General features: G+C 40.0%; 2 protein-coding genes across 3 annotated transcripts; both read right to left on the reverse strand.

Moving 5' to 3' along the window:
* Nucleotides 1-1,148: 1,148 nt before the first annotated feature.
* On the reverse strand, nt 1,149-6,783 carry gja2 (gap junction protein, alpha 2). The gene is made up of 2 exons (XM_030746314.1): nt 6,583-6,783; nt 1,149-2,815 (listed from the first exon to the last, which is right to left on the reverse strand). The coding sequence occupies exon 2, from the start codon at nt 2,762-2,764 to the stop codon at nt 1,709-1,711; it is 1,056 nt and encodes a 351-aa protein (XP_030602174.1). The 5' UTR covers nt 2,765-2,815; nt 6,583-6,783; the 3' UTR covers nt 1,149-1,708.
* A 1,527-nt stretch (nt 6,784-8,310) lies between these two features.
* On the reverse strand, nt 8,311-11,786 carry gjb1a (gap junction protein beta 1a). Of its 2 annotated transcripts, none has more exons than XM_030746315.1 (2): nt 11,654-11,786; nt 8,311-9,657 (listed from the first exon to the last, which is right to left on the reverse strand). In XM_030746315.1, the coding sequence occupies exon 2, from the start codon at nt 9,641-9,643 to the stop codon at nt 8,921-8,923; it is 723 nt and encodes a 240-aa protein (XP_030602175.1). In that variant the 5' UTR covers nt 9,644-9,657; nt 11,654-11,786; the 3' UTR covers nt 8,311-8,920. The 2 variants fall into 2 exon arrangements, with proteins under 2 accessions (XP_030602175.1, XP_030602176.1); XM_030746316.1 differs by lacking the exon at nt 11,654-11,786 and adding an exon at nt 11,003-11,099 and having other exon boundaries at nt 8,312-9,657.
* Between the last annotated feature and the right edge of the window lie 1,975 nt (nt 11,787-13,761).

Raw genomic sequence — 13,761 nt, forward strand, 5'->3', positions numbered from 1 at the left:
AACATTTATAATGCCCTGACCATCCAAACTAAACTACGCTGATAAAAACACCTTCCAGATACTTGAAATCTAAGTGTTATGCATATTAATTACAAAGTAAGTGAATGAATGCTGTCATAATCCCTGTAGTATTAGTCCTGTCATATGAGCCCTGTAGTTTGTCTCTGGAACTGTGACACTTGCTGAATTGTTAGCCTTTCAGTAATCGCAGCATACACGTGCAAAGTGGACTGTAAGGATTGGGAATGGTGTAGATACTTGCTAAGTAATAAGAAAACAATGACTTCCCACATTCCCTTCTCATCCCGGTGATGTGTTCACAGTGCAAATGCACATAAAGTTGTTGTGCTCAGCAAGTAGCTAGCGCTAGGGAAGAGAAGAGAGCATAAACTTTTTGCACATCTCAACCAATATTACTCAACAATATACATCCACTGTGTGTTTGCTGTATTTCCCATTGAGAGGAAAAAAAAAAGTTAATCTGAGGGAGGGAGAAAGGTAAACACCGTTCAGAATTGCCCGATTCATTTTTAGTTTTAAAGTCAGTTATTGGATCTGTACATGATGTGTTGCAGAAGCTGTGTTTTTTTTTTGTTGTTTTTTTTTTCCTTCAAATTATGAAACGTCTTTCCAAACAAATTGAAGCAGACTAATTTTGTGTTATTCAAAGGTTGTAGGACAAAATTGTACAAGGCCATAACTGGTTACTTTGCAGTACTGTGGTGAGGTTTACAGTGATTCACTATGTTGGACTGGTACAGAGCAGGTTGTGGTGTTCATAGTCAATGTTACATCAAGGGTAGCAGATGTCACTTTATATTTAAGGTACTGATTTGAGTCACTCAGGAAATTCTATGTTTTTTATAGACAAGCTTTCTCTTGTCCAGCGGTTGGAAATCAGTCATACAGCTCCTAAAACATCTGCTTTTTCAACTTGCTAAATTCACAAAAAGCAGTGAATATTGGAGTTGCAGCACAGGCTACCTGATCACAGCCTGTACACAAGCCAAATGTTTCTGGAGCTCATAGACTCATTTGACTTATTTCTAAGTAATTCTTTTCCCTACTCTGCACTGTTATATCTGATCTTAAGGTTGCCCCACCTGCCAAATCCCACTTTAACCCCTGAGTAAATTTGGAAACAGGAATTTTGACAAAACACTTTAATCAACGCATGTAGTCACAAATACAATGCGTGGGTGCTTGTATCCTAGCAGAAGCTATATGTACTTTTCTGTATTAAATTCTCATCAAAAAGCTGACATTTATTACCAGTATTTGAGCAATAAAAGCAACAATCATGAACATGGAAGAAAATAGTCACAAAGTCTGTTTCTGTAAAACATTCATATTAGTCCAGCATCACTTATTTCATCTTCTGTTGGCACGTTTCTCATCTCACAGTACTCACTGAAGTAAAACCACTGTAAACATAACATTTTGAGTTTGTTGGTCTGCATTAAAAACACAAATATGAAAGATTATCAGTGGAAGTTGCAAAGTGTATTCAGTGAAGCCCACTGTTATTAGTTTTCACATTATAATAAAAGCACTGAATCTGCCACCAAAGTGTCTCCCTGAGTGCCCTTAAATCTTAGTTTCCAAGCAGATATCTGCTTTGTATTCACTCCATAGTTTTTCATGTTAATGCATAGTGGTGTCTCCTGTTATTCCTGAGTCTTCATGGATTCATGTGCAGTTAATATCCTTAGATCTTCAGGTCATCCATCCTGCTCTTGAAGTTGCTGTGCTTGCTTGACTGACTGTTTCTGCTGTGATTTTCTATGGGCATCTCAAAGACAGGACTGGAGATTTTCCTCCCCCTTATTTCATCTTCCTCAGCTTTACCTTTCTTCTCCACAGCCATATTATCTCTGTTCTGTTTGTAGGCCACCTTGCTGTTGTAAGCAGAGTTTGGCTCCGGTGTGCTGTACTTTGTCGGGAAAGGTTCGGGCACAGCAGAATGACTTTCAAAGTAGTTGTAGCTTGGGACAAAGGGCATGACTGGCTCACTTAGAGCTTTGGAAGCCTCACGTGCAGTTTTTGAACTCCTGTAACGAAGACCCTGGTGGCACTTTGTAAAACCTAGATGGTACATTTCCACCAGGTTGAGCAGCAGTGAGACGCAGGCCACAGCCAGCATGAAAAGGATGAAGATTGTCTTCTCAGTGGGGCGGGAGATGTAGCAGTTCACCATGTTTGGGCAAGGCCAGCGGTCACAGGTGTACATAGCCTTGAGCTCAAACCCGTAGAGAAAATACTGAGCTACAATAAACCCCACCTCAAACAGGGTCTTAAAAATAATGTTGAAGACATAGGTTCGCAGCAGCGCACCTTGCAATCGCGCATGGCCCTGCTTGTCTTTAACTGGGGGCTTTTTGGCCTTATGGCAGAACACCTGCTGCTGGTCTTCACTCTGCATACCAAGCTCCTTTTGTTTCTGCTTCTCCTTCTCCTCCATGCGGACCAAATGAAGGATGTGACCAAGATAAATGAGAGTCGGCATGGAGACAAAGATGATCTGCATCACCCAGAAGCGGATGTGAGAAATGGGGAAGGTCTTGTCATAGCAGACGTTCTGACAACCAGGCTGCTTGGTGTCACACGTGAAGCTGGACTGCTCGTCGCCCCACACCTTCTCCGCAGCAGCCCCCAGCACCAGGATGCGGAAGATGAACAGCACTGTCAGCCAGACTTTTCCCACTACAGTGGAGTGCTCTTGAGCACTTTCCAGCAGCTTCCCTAACAAGTTCCAGTCTGCCATTGTGTTTTACAACTATACCCTCAGCTTTATTGGCAAAACCTGGAGAGAAGCCTGTAAGGAGAAGGGGAAATGTTTTATTTTTAACCTGGAGAACATAAATAATACAGCAGACATCTACTCACTTAACTCAATGAAAATGAAAAAAAAAAATACACCACCTGTTGTCATATAAAAAATCTTTAACTAATAACCACTGACAAAAAATGGTAAATTGATAGCTAAACTTCAGTAAATACTTATTCTAGTAGCAAACAATGAAATGCTGATAATGTTTACTAATCAGTTAATAAATGATTTATAAGCTATCTATGACCAATACCTTGTTTGAATATTGGATTATTGATTTTTGCTGGTCATTAAATGCTGTGTAGAGCAGCTACAGTATGAACATTATTTGGATGGATTTTATGAAGTGATAACTGATAATATCATTGAACCTCATTTACTAATATGTGTGTGGAAATGTTCTTACCTCGCTCAAATAAACGAGTGCGTATGCAAAATTACAGTCAGATTTATGACACATGTGCACTGATCTATTTTGTTCTTACCACCGTGTATATGTTAGTAAATAAGGAAATACTGCATGGCAGTGTGCAGGTTGTATGCAGACTGCATAAGCCTGTTGGTTCCGAATGATTCAGATTTACTAACATATACATGATGGTACGAATAAAATGTTTTTGCCCTTGTTTTTTACACAGGGTAAGAATGTTTCCATGCACATTAGTAAATGAGGGCCAGCATCCTGTTAAATGACCCAGTTTCAGTCAAGCTTTAGCTGTCAGACAGATGTCCTCTCATTTGACCCTGGAGTACTTTGGTGTAGCGAGTCCGACTCAGTGACTGCAAGGATCCCAGATGCTGTGGCTGCAAAACAAGCCAAAATCATCATCCCTCCACTACCCTGCTTGAGAATTGAAATGAGGGGTTTGTGCTGACATGGTGCTGTGCATTATGGCCAAATATCTCTGCTTTGGTCCGCTCTGTCTAAAGGACATTGTTCCAGAAGTCTCGTGATTTCTTCAGACAGGACTTTGCAAAGCTAAGTTGTGCTGCCATGCTCATTTTAGAGAGAGAAAGCTTTCTTCTGGCAACCCTTCCAAACAAGCCCTACTTGTTCAGTCTTTTTCTAACTGAAGTATCATGACATTTGATGTTTAACACTTGGACATCCTGAGAAGATTGTAGCATTGTGTTAACACTGCCAAACCACCTGCTTTTAGAGAGGTGGTCACATTTGCTGATGATCAGTTAGTCAAGTAATAATAATAATAATAATAATAATACATTTTATTTATAAGTGCCTTTCATGACACCCAAGGACACTTTACAGGGGAGAAAACAAGACAAACCACAAAAAGCACAAACAAGAAACTAAAATGACCAAAAGAACTAAAACAAGTATGCAGTTTGGAACAGGGGTTTTGAGTCGTGATTTGAAGATATGAAGAGAGTCAATATTGGTGGGAGAGAGTTCCATAGCTGGGGAGCAGAGCAGGAGAAAGCTCTGTTCCCCATAGTACTGAGGCGGGCAGGGGGAACAGTAAGGCGGATAGAGGAGGAAGAGCGGAGGGTGCATTTGATTAGCAGCACTAACCTGCACTGCTACTTACCTTTCTATGGAACTAGTAAGGGTATACTGTCAAAACTTTCCTTTTCACATGACTGTATATATAGCATGACAACTCATAAGAGCATAGGGTTAAGGGTACATAGACCTCAGTAACTTAACAGTAACAGTAACTTACTTTTGACCAATGAGAGGCTGGAAAAAAAAAACTGTGACATCATCTTAAGTTAACAAACCTCTTTTAACCCAGTTTGTATATAAAATCATTCTCCATCCAGTTCAGCTTTTGAGACCACGTTGTCATGGCTGTTATTAGATTAAATGCACTATTCAATACCATGTTGTGTAGCTAATTGATAACACTGACATTAAGATGAGTGTTGCACACATAAATGTAGGAACACGACATAAAACGAGCCAAGTGCAGTTTTAATATAATTGATTCATCTCAGAACATTTACATTTTAAACACATTTAACCCAAAGAACACATGTGGTCTGAGCTAGGGTTTAATATTTTTCCCGAAAATGACATGGATCAAATCCCGGGAAATGAAGAGCCATTTCCCGGGAATCCCGGGAAAAAGTTTATTTATTTTTTTATTTTAATTAGGCCTTCTGTAGCCTGTGTCGGCCTTAACCTATTCTGATATTGTAGAGGTAGCTTTCCAGCTATGTCCTGTTATGCCCAGTAGGGGGTAACGTCGGCTTGATTAACGCAATAAAACCTACATCTCGACATTCGAGTGCTCGAGCTATGCGGTGTTGTATCGTTCCTCAACACTCCCTTAACAAATATAATTCGAATATTCCTCCATTGTACATGGAATTATACCAAGCTATTTTACAACTGCTGGTGCAAAACAATACGGTTCATCTCCACAGCATTGATAAAGGCTCAGCCACGCTGTCGTGGCGACATCTGTTGGGCTATATCTCCACCAGTGGAACGCTGTAATAGTCATTGAAAAGTTAACTACCGTACTACACTATAATATGGCATAACACAGGGCCTTGAGTAATGCACTACGACTTGGTCATTGCCATTCTGGCAACAGCAAATTTATAACACCGTGTCTGAGGGTTAAAGTAGGTTCGCTGTGAATCGTCTATTGAAAAACTGGCCAATCCTTATAGCCTAAAAAAATATACATTTTACTCAACTCCATTTTAAAAGCGAAATATGTTAAAGCAATCTATTTCATGATAATTTCTTCACACATTAGGCCCGTATCCTAATTCATGATTGTTAGTAAGCGGCTGCAAACGAGGAAAAGAAACACTCGAAGTTAAACAGATATTTCTTTATTGTTCAGGGCAGGCATATTTTATAGGCTATATAATGCAATATAACAATATATAATAATATAAAATTATATAATACAAAATACCTTAGGGTAAACACATTGCCTACGATTTCAACAAATTAAAGAGGAAAAAAGCACAACTGTGTAATACCTCTATTAAAACGCTTGAGATGAAGCTGAAGCCTTAAACGGAGGCTGAACATGCCTGAAATGAAGAGTAATGCTTTTCGCATTAAACGAACCCTTCTCTCAACATTTCCTTAAATTTAACATTCTGAAGCTTTCTTTTCTTTCTGAAAGTCAAATCGACGCGCGCGACTTTTTTCCCGGTTTCCCGTCTAACGTTTCCCGGGAAACGGGAAATGGTTCTGATCGCATTTCCCGGGAATCCCGGATCTCGGGATTAAACCCTAGTCTGAGCTGTTTGGCTGCTTCAAAGTTTAGATATATAGTTAATGTATTTAGTACAGTGTATCAATTAGAAAATGTTCCCAGAGAAACTTTGATCCTTCATGAATTCACTGCTTGTATTCCTAAATGTTGGGTCAGAGCGGTCTTATGAGAAGCGCAGGGACACAGATGACAGTATTTGAGAGAAAGCCCTGCAGCGGGCTGACCGAGACTCTCAGGATTGACACAGATCTTGTGACACAGCTCTCCGACTCCAGAATTAGGTGTCTAGTTTAGATTTCATGGCATATTTGTTACATAACAGGGAGGAAAAAAAAGAAACTTAAAAAAAAAAATACTTGAAGTGATCAGGAAAAAAAAGCCCCAAATCGTTAATGTAAATCCATATGCTGTGAGTCAGGATCAAAGGAAACATTTTCCCAGTTGAAACTGTTGAAAGTGTAGTTCTTCACTCTGTTCAGTTATTGTTAATAAGAATTCTGCTGGTGAAGCAATAGTATCATCCAAGAAAGTGTAAGAAAGACCTACCTGATAACGCTCATTTCTTTCAGAGTCACTTCATGACCTCTTCACTTCACAGAGAGGCCATGCTCTCCTGAACCGCTGACGAAACTGCAGAGGCACCAAGATAAACTTCTCTCAGGCTGTTGTCTCTGATTTTGCCCCGGTGCCCTCCCTCCTTCTCTGACCTTATCAATGCCCACAAGCCACCACAGCCAAACCCCTCGTCCTGTCTCAGCACAGATGAAAACATTCCTGTGTGTAGAAAAGTCTCAAATCTTCTTTGTCAAGAGGTGTTTCTGTTGAACTGAGTGGCAGCTGAGGAGTCCAGTGAGGATGCAGGTTAAGCCTACATACCAGCATGCTCTAAATATAATTCATGGTGAAGGGAGTGGTTTTGTAGCCACTTTTATGGTGATCTGACCCATGACTGTGTGGAGGAGCTTCAGACACCACAGAGTCATCCCGCTGTGCTGCACAGAGGAATACTGCTGGGTGGAATAGCTGAAAATATTTATGAATACACGCAGAGGGATGTATTCTAACCTAATTATCTTATTTAGACTTAAAATCTCTCTATTATAGCATCAAGACAGACAACAGAACAGTAGCAGAAAGTAAATTCAACGACAGGCCTGTTTTTTCACCTGTACACAAGTATAATTATGTATCACAGAATAACTGTGAAAGATGATAGATTATAGTCTCTTTCACTTTGGGCATTTTGCTGATAAGGCTTCCCTAATTTCAGCACACATTTAAATGCACTACTTTGCCATTTTACTTCACATTAATATGCTTTTATCTTTCTTGTATGATCGAGGCTGCAGTAATTAACACGTTCACCTTACAGACACAAACCCAGCCTCAGGAGGCCACAAGCTATTGTAGTCCTAGTGCCAGTCCCAAGCCTGCCAAATCAGTCTGCTGTGGTGAATATAAGAGTAGCAGAAAATATCGCACACTTTGTTTTCCATTCTTGTAATATGAATTTTACTGCTTTAAATTGTGTAAATATCCCACCAACTACCACTCATTTATGCTGTTTCTTTGGGGACCGCTCTTTTAGCTTTTGATTTTCGGGGCTGATAATCATCTGTAGAAAACATCAAAATCAACCTCCTCCTAATAAAATATCTGGTTGAGGCTCAAATGCCCCACAGATTATCCATCACAGTCCTGAGTAACAGATTCCTGCAGGGACTGAACAGTGCTGTCAACCAGCTTCTCGTCAGTCAGATCTTCATGGATGGTGCGTGCTGACGGTTTCCATAAAGAGAGAAGTGCCCTCGCTCCTCTGGGACAGCGGGCTCAGCTGTCTGTGGGGGCGACCATTATTACCCACGCACTGACCCCCATACATGGCTGGCCTGTTAATGACCAAGAACACTGCACTCTGGCCCTCACAACTTATCAGCCTGAGATGCTTCTTCACAGGTGGCTCCGAGGATCTCACACATAATTGGGGTGATGGTGCCACGAAATGTGTGAGGAAGTTTCATTCACATATTTTGGTTTCCTCACTCCCGTTCCTGACAGTAGCACCCCTGTGGCTGCAGCTTAACTTGTTCCTCTTATTAACTGCAGCTTGTTGGTCATTTATTGTATCACATTTCCACAGAGTCTGGAAGTCCTGTCAGAGTACAACTTCAGTCTGTTATGTGTTGGAGCAACTGGCACAATTAGTTAAACTCAGGTTGATTTTATTCTGTTGTGTATGGACAACATAGAAACATCCACCTTCAAAATAAATACATTTAAATATCATGTTAAGTAAACTTCAGGAAGAAGTCTTTTTTTTTTCTGTTATTGAGTAGGTGCTTTGTTCCATCTGAAAGTATTTAACTACCAAAGTAAATAATCTGTTCTATAAAGCAGAAATTGTCCCATTTAACATGTTTATTAAATGCATGTATTAGTAAAACGTCTCATCTGTAAGAGCTGAAGAGAAGGAATAAATCCAACAAACATTACATTTAATCCATGCCGTGATTTTTGTGATTATGTGTCACATAAATAATAAAATATGATTTGGGGCAAGAGTCACTTTTACAGTTTAATATCGAGATTTAAGATGAAAGCAGATCCGTGACTGCTGAAGGCTGTAATGGGATCAGTTGGAATATTGCTTTAATAAATGTTATTTAATTAACATCTTTTAATCTTTTAAGCCATCCATTATGTAAGAAGAAATGTTTCCTGAAACCTGAGCTGCTGGTGCAAATATATATATTTTTTCTGCATTTAAACTGATGCGTCTCGTCACCGAGCTAAATCATCACTGTGATGTAAACCACCTGAGTTAAATCAGTAGTTGTTACCCAAAAGGTCACTTATATGTCCCTCTGTGCTGGTGTGCATTTTGTTAAAATGAGCAAAGCTTCTGTTGGATCCAAGCCCCCATAGTCGAGTCTCCAGCATTGTGCAAATGCTTACTGCAGGCTTTCCCCACCAAGAAGACCACCTCTGCAATGTTGAGTAGAATACAAACCCCTGACACAGCCAACATGAACACGGTGAAGACAGTCTTCTCTGTGGGCCTTGACACAAAGCAGTCCACTGTGTTGGGACACGGGTACGAGTCACACTTCACCAGCCGGATCATCTTGTAACCAGGGTAGATCATATAAAACACATACATAAAAGTGACCTCAAAGATAATACGGAACAAAAGGCTGATGATGTACGTCCACCACAGGGCCCCTGTGATTTTCATCTTCTGGGTCTTAATCTGCTCCAGGTCTTTGGGATTGGACCGCCCCGACAGTTTGTAGAGCCTCTTGTCGACATGACGCCGGTGGGCCACGTGCATGGCTACCAGCAAGGCAGGAGTGGAGACCAGGATGAGCTGGAGTGCCCAGAGTCGGATGTGGGAGATGGGGAAGAACTGGTCGTAGCAGACGCTGTTGCAACCCGGCTGCTGCGTGTTGCAGGTGAAGCCAGACTTCTCATCGCCCCACACGCTCTCGGCTGCAACTACAAGGACCAGGATGCGGAAAATGAAGAGGACAGAGAGCCAGATGCGACCGATGCCTGTGGAGTGTCGGTTCACACCGCTAATGACAGCATAAAATGATGCCCAGTTCATCTTTGGTTCCGCGTCTGAAGCAAAAAAAAAAAAGGCATATGAAAGGGTCAGAAACCAGGAGAGTTCTGTGCTGGATATTATTATAGTTTTTGTAATATGATTTTTTTTTTTATGTAAAACAATCCAACTGTAAATAATGTAATGCCACTCAGTGAACATGAAAGCTAACATAATTAAGAGATTCAGTAAACACAAAAGACAACTGAAGGCTTCATTGCAAAACTATCATTATTATTAATTGTGTTTCTTAATATAGTATGAATGGATGGATAATTATTAGTATTTGAAATTAGACACTAAAATGAGACAAAGCCCTTCATTTGTTATGACCATTCAGCAAAAATCAGGCTCATTAAATCTCCACATAAAGCCTGTAGAACACTTGTTTCCAAAAAAGATCACTAAAAAAAAACAAATGAATAAACAGAAATGATGCACAGTAAATCCTGTGTGTAATGTTCTACTCCAATATAAATTTATCTGGGATCAGTCACCCTGTTTTTCTGTTCAACATATCCTTCCCTTATCCTGACATATAAATCTTTACATCTGATTAACTCCTTTGATTGATCGAAACCTCGGGACTTGTAGGACTCTTGCGTGTTAAACCAAAATCCTCTTAAAAATATGTGATATAACAGGTATAAAATTATCGGCCTTTTAGCAACAGCAGCGTCAGAGGTGAAATGAGTTGTTGACACATCATTTGGTTAAAAATTTTCAGGTGGAAATACTGTTTATGCTGTTTTTCAAAGCAGAATTTGAGAATTTGCTGTGATTTGCTGAATATACTTGGATTATAAAAAATTCATCTTGGGCATCGGGAGTTTCTGATGGCCATTAATCTGACACTTAATAGTTCAAACAATTGCTTGAAAATGATCAGGAAATATTCAATACTGGAAAATATTAAGTGCATGAAAATAATCTATGCAGAGACTGCAGCGACTTTATTTATGTGACACATAATCACAAATATGCTTTAAAGCAAAAATGCTACAAATGTAAGTTCCTCAAAATTGAAAGGTTGTCCTGAGTATTAAAGACACACTCTGTAGTTCCAGTTTTCAGAAGCAAACTTAAAAATACAATTTCAGACCACCTAAATAATTTAATAAATCCCAATACTGTACCTGGATGTACTGATACAATAAACAATAGTGGTCTGCACAGCTGACTGAGATCAGAACATTTGGTGCAAACACACATCCAGTTTTCTAGTTTTTCATTGAACTAAATTAGTAAATCACAGCTTCTCTAAGTCCAGAAGAAAACATGTTTGATCCCCATTTGTGCTGATCATTACTGATTACTCTGTATGTTTCCATTTGAGTGTAGAGTGAATGTCAGAGTTGTTACCGGGCTCAGCTGGAGGTGTAAGAGGCATAGGAGGCAGCGTAGAGGACAATGCTGACCTGCTGGTTTGGCATGGATGTGAGTCCAGAGAAGAAAAAAGCCTCTCTGCCCTCCTCTGCAGCTGGCAGGCCACTTAAGAGTGCAATACTGAAGTCTGGCACCATGTGTCATGTGACATGCTTTCACCAGTAGCCATGGTGTTGCATACAAAATGAGCATCTGTAGCTGGCTTAACAGAGTCTGCAATGGTCTCCACTCAGTGGCAGGAAAATAATTTGTGCTCCATAAAGATTTTGATGAGTGACAGAGGAGGACTCGTCAGGTTCTTGACTTATTAGCAGTTATTCAGGCAGCCTGAGCAGCTGGACATTATTTTGTGATCGGCAGCATAGCCGTAGATAAAAATAACTAAAAAGGACTGCAAATAAAAAATGTTTCATTTTCAGTTCTTGGATGAACTCTCTAAAAGAACATATTTGAAAAAGATATCTCGTATTCTCTTTTAATCTTCATCCCATCTTATTCTCTAGTGTCAAGTGACATAACAGCTAAGCAGGGTCTACCCATGAGCACAGAATAAACAAACACACTGAAAGCAAACTATTCAAACCATCCGTCTTCTCAGCAACAAAGTCATGGATAAAATGAACTTACCTCAGCTGTGGTTCTAAATAAAGTGCATCCAGAAACATTTAAATTGGCATCACCAGATCAGATGTTTTTTTTTCAGTCTTTGACTGTGAACAAGAGTATCAGAGCACCATGACTTTGCATTGCTAATGACTTCTCTCACACTAGCCACTGCCCTGCACTGGGGAGGTCATATGCTTCTGTGCAAAGAATTTGCATACAATAGCCCCATTTAGCCAGCCCAAACAAACAGCTTCAGAGTTCAGATCAAACGTTTTAATTTCTGCCCAGCTGAAGAATCTGTGTGGGGACTGTGGTCTGTCATCTTTTCCTCATTGTACTGTTCAGCAGAAGAAGTGGAGGATGTTTTTGACGTAATATGGAGTATAACATAAAGGTCTTCAACAATGAGCCACAAAATCTAAAGATAAGAGGACAAGGGTTTGTTATCCTAAGAATCGTTCTCTCATCTAGTTTTTCCCCTCGACCTTCACATCCACATTGTTTCTGCTCTCCTAATGTTAAACCACTGGCTGGACTGTGTACTGTGTACTCAGTGGAAGCAGGGTGCCGTTTGACGTGCTTTTGACAAATGAAAACACTGATAGTTTTTTGGACTGAATAAAATTTTGAGCTTATGTTTCAGTCATAATCCAAAAACAGCTGATCTGAATATGACAAATGAAACAGATCAAATGAATTTGGAGACAAAAAGAAGTCCAGTCACTTTAAATTTTATTTTGTGGCTGATTAAAAACAACAACAGACTATATTACAGGACAGCCCCATGAACACCGTCATGGTCCTTTGTCTTGGGCTCAGTGACTTGTGTTCATTCTTTGTCTGTAGTTAAGAGTTTTTCTTATGATTTCCTGTTCTTGTGATTATGTTTTCTGCAGGAGATTCTTGGTTATGTCATATTTAGTTATCTTTGTGTTCTCTTCCCATTTCCCCAGTCTGATCCCCGTGTCTGGTCTTTGTGGCTCTCCATTCAGTCATGTCTCCTGTTTTGTGCACCTTGATGTTCCTCAGTGTGTCTAATCATATGTGTTAATTTCATTCATGTATTCTTTGTAATATTTCTCAGCGTGCCTCCTTCCTGTGTTCTGTCAAGTCTGCGTTCCTGTTCCCACCTCAAGTTATTTCCTGTTATATTTTGCCAATATGTTCAATTTTGCTTCCCCATGTCTCGTTAGCTTGATTCAGTTCACCTGTTCTCCCCTGCTGTCTCTGCTCTCCCTGATTACCTCGTGTGGATATATTATCTGTGTCCTTCTCCATTATTTGTCATGTTCTCATCTTTGGTTCCCCTTTTGCTGTGTGTTACCAAGTTTCTTCCTAGTTAGTATATTCCTGACTCCTGCCCAGCCCTGTTTGTAATTTGTATGTTTTCTCTGAGAGAACCACCAAAATAAAGCTGAGTATTTTTGGCTTTAGTTCCGTCTCCTGAGTCCTGTTTTGGGGAATGAGGAAGAGGAATGTGTTGCCATGTATCTGCATTGCTATGTCCTAGTATGACAGGACTTGTGGAGGATTGAAATGCAGGGCTCAGGGTCAGCATAAAATATTACTGAGTGGCCACCACTGGCTGCAAGGCTGCACTTTGAAAACCTTGGCATTAGGAGAAAGGACACTGGAAAGACACAAAGTAATATTTTTCATTTTCTTTCACAATATACAGTTGAAAGTAGTGTGATGCATAAAACTTGAAATATTCATGTTCTTGGATTGTTAAATAGGTTTGGCTATAGAAACCCAGGGATGAAAACTAATACATCCAAGAAATTATTTTGGATTGAACACTACTGCCTAAAATATCAGCTCTCTATGGGAGTCGTCATCGTTCTCAGCTTTCCTATGGGAGCGGCTGAATGAATTATGGCCTGCAGTGCTGTATCATTATTAATATTTTATTTACCTGTGCTTCTGCATCGCATTATTGTCAAGAATCACCTAACATCTTTCAGTTCCCTTTCATTAATCACTCTATGGGAACCGAAATCTCTGATATACTTATAAGGATAATCTATTGTTCGCTATTAGTCTCCTGGAACCTTGACTGCAGCAGATTCTGGGTCTACTTTTTGTAACAAAGCACAAGAGAATCTGCTTAAGGTGACCCTATGCACTGT

Source organism: Archocentrus centrarchus, chromosome 14 (genome assembly GCF_007364275.1).
Source record: "Archocentrus centrarchus isolate MPI-CPG fArcCen1 chromosome 14, fArcCen1, whole genome shotgun sequence".
Classification (NCBI taxonomy): domain Eukaryota; kingdom Metazoa; phylum Chordata; class Actinopteri; order Cichliformes; family Cichlidae; genus Archocentrus; species Archocentrus centrarchus.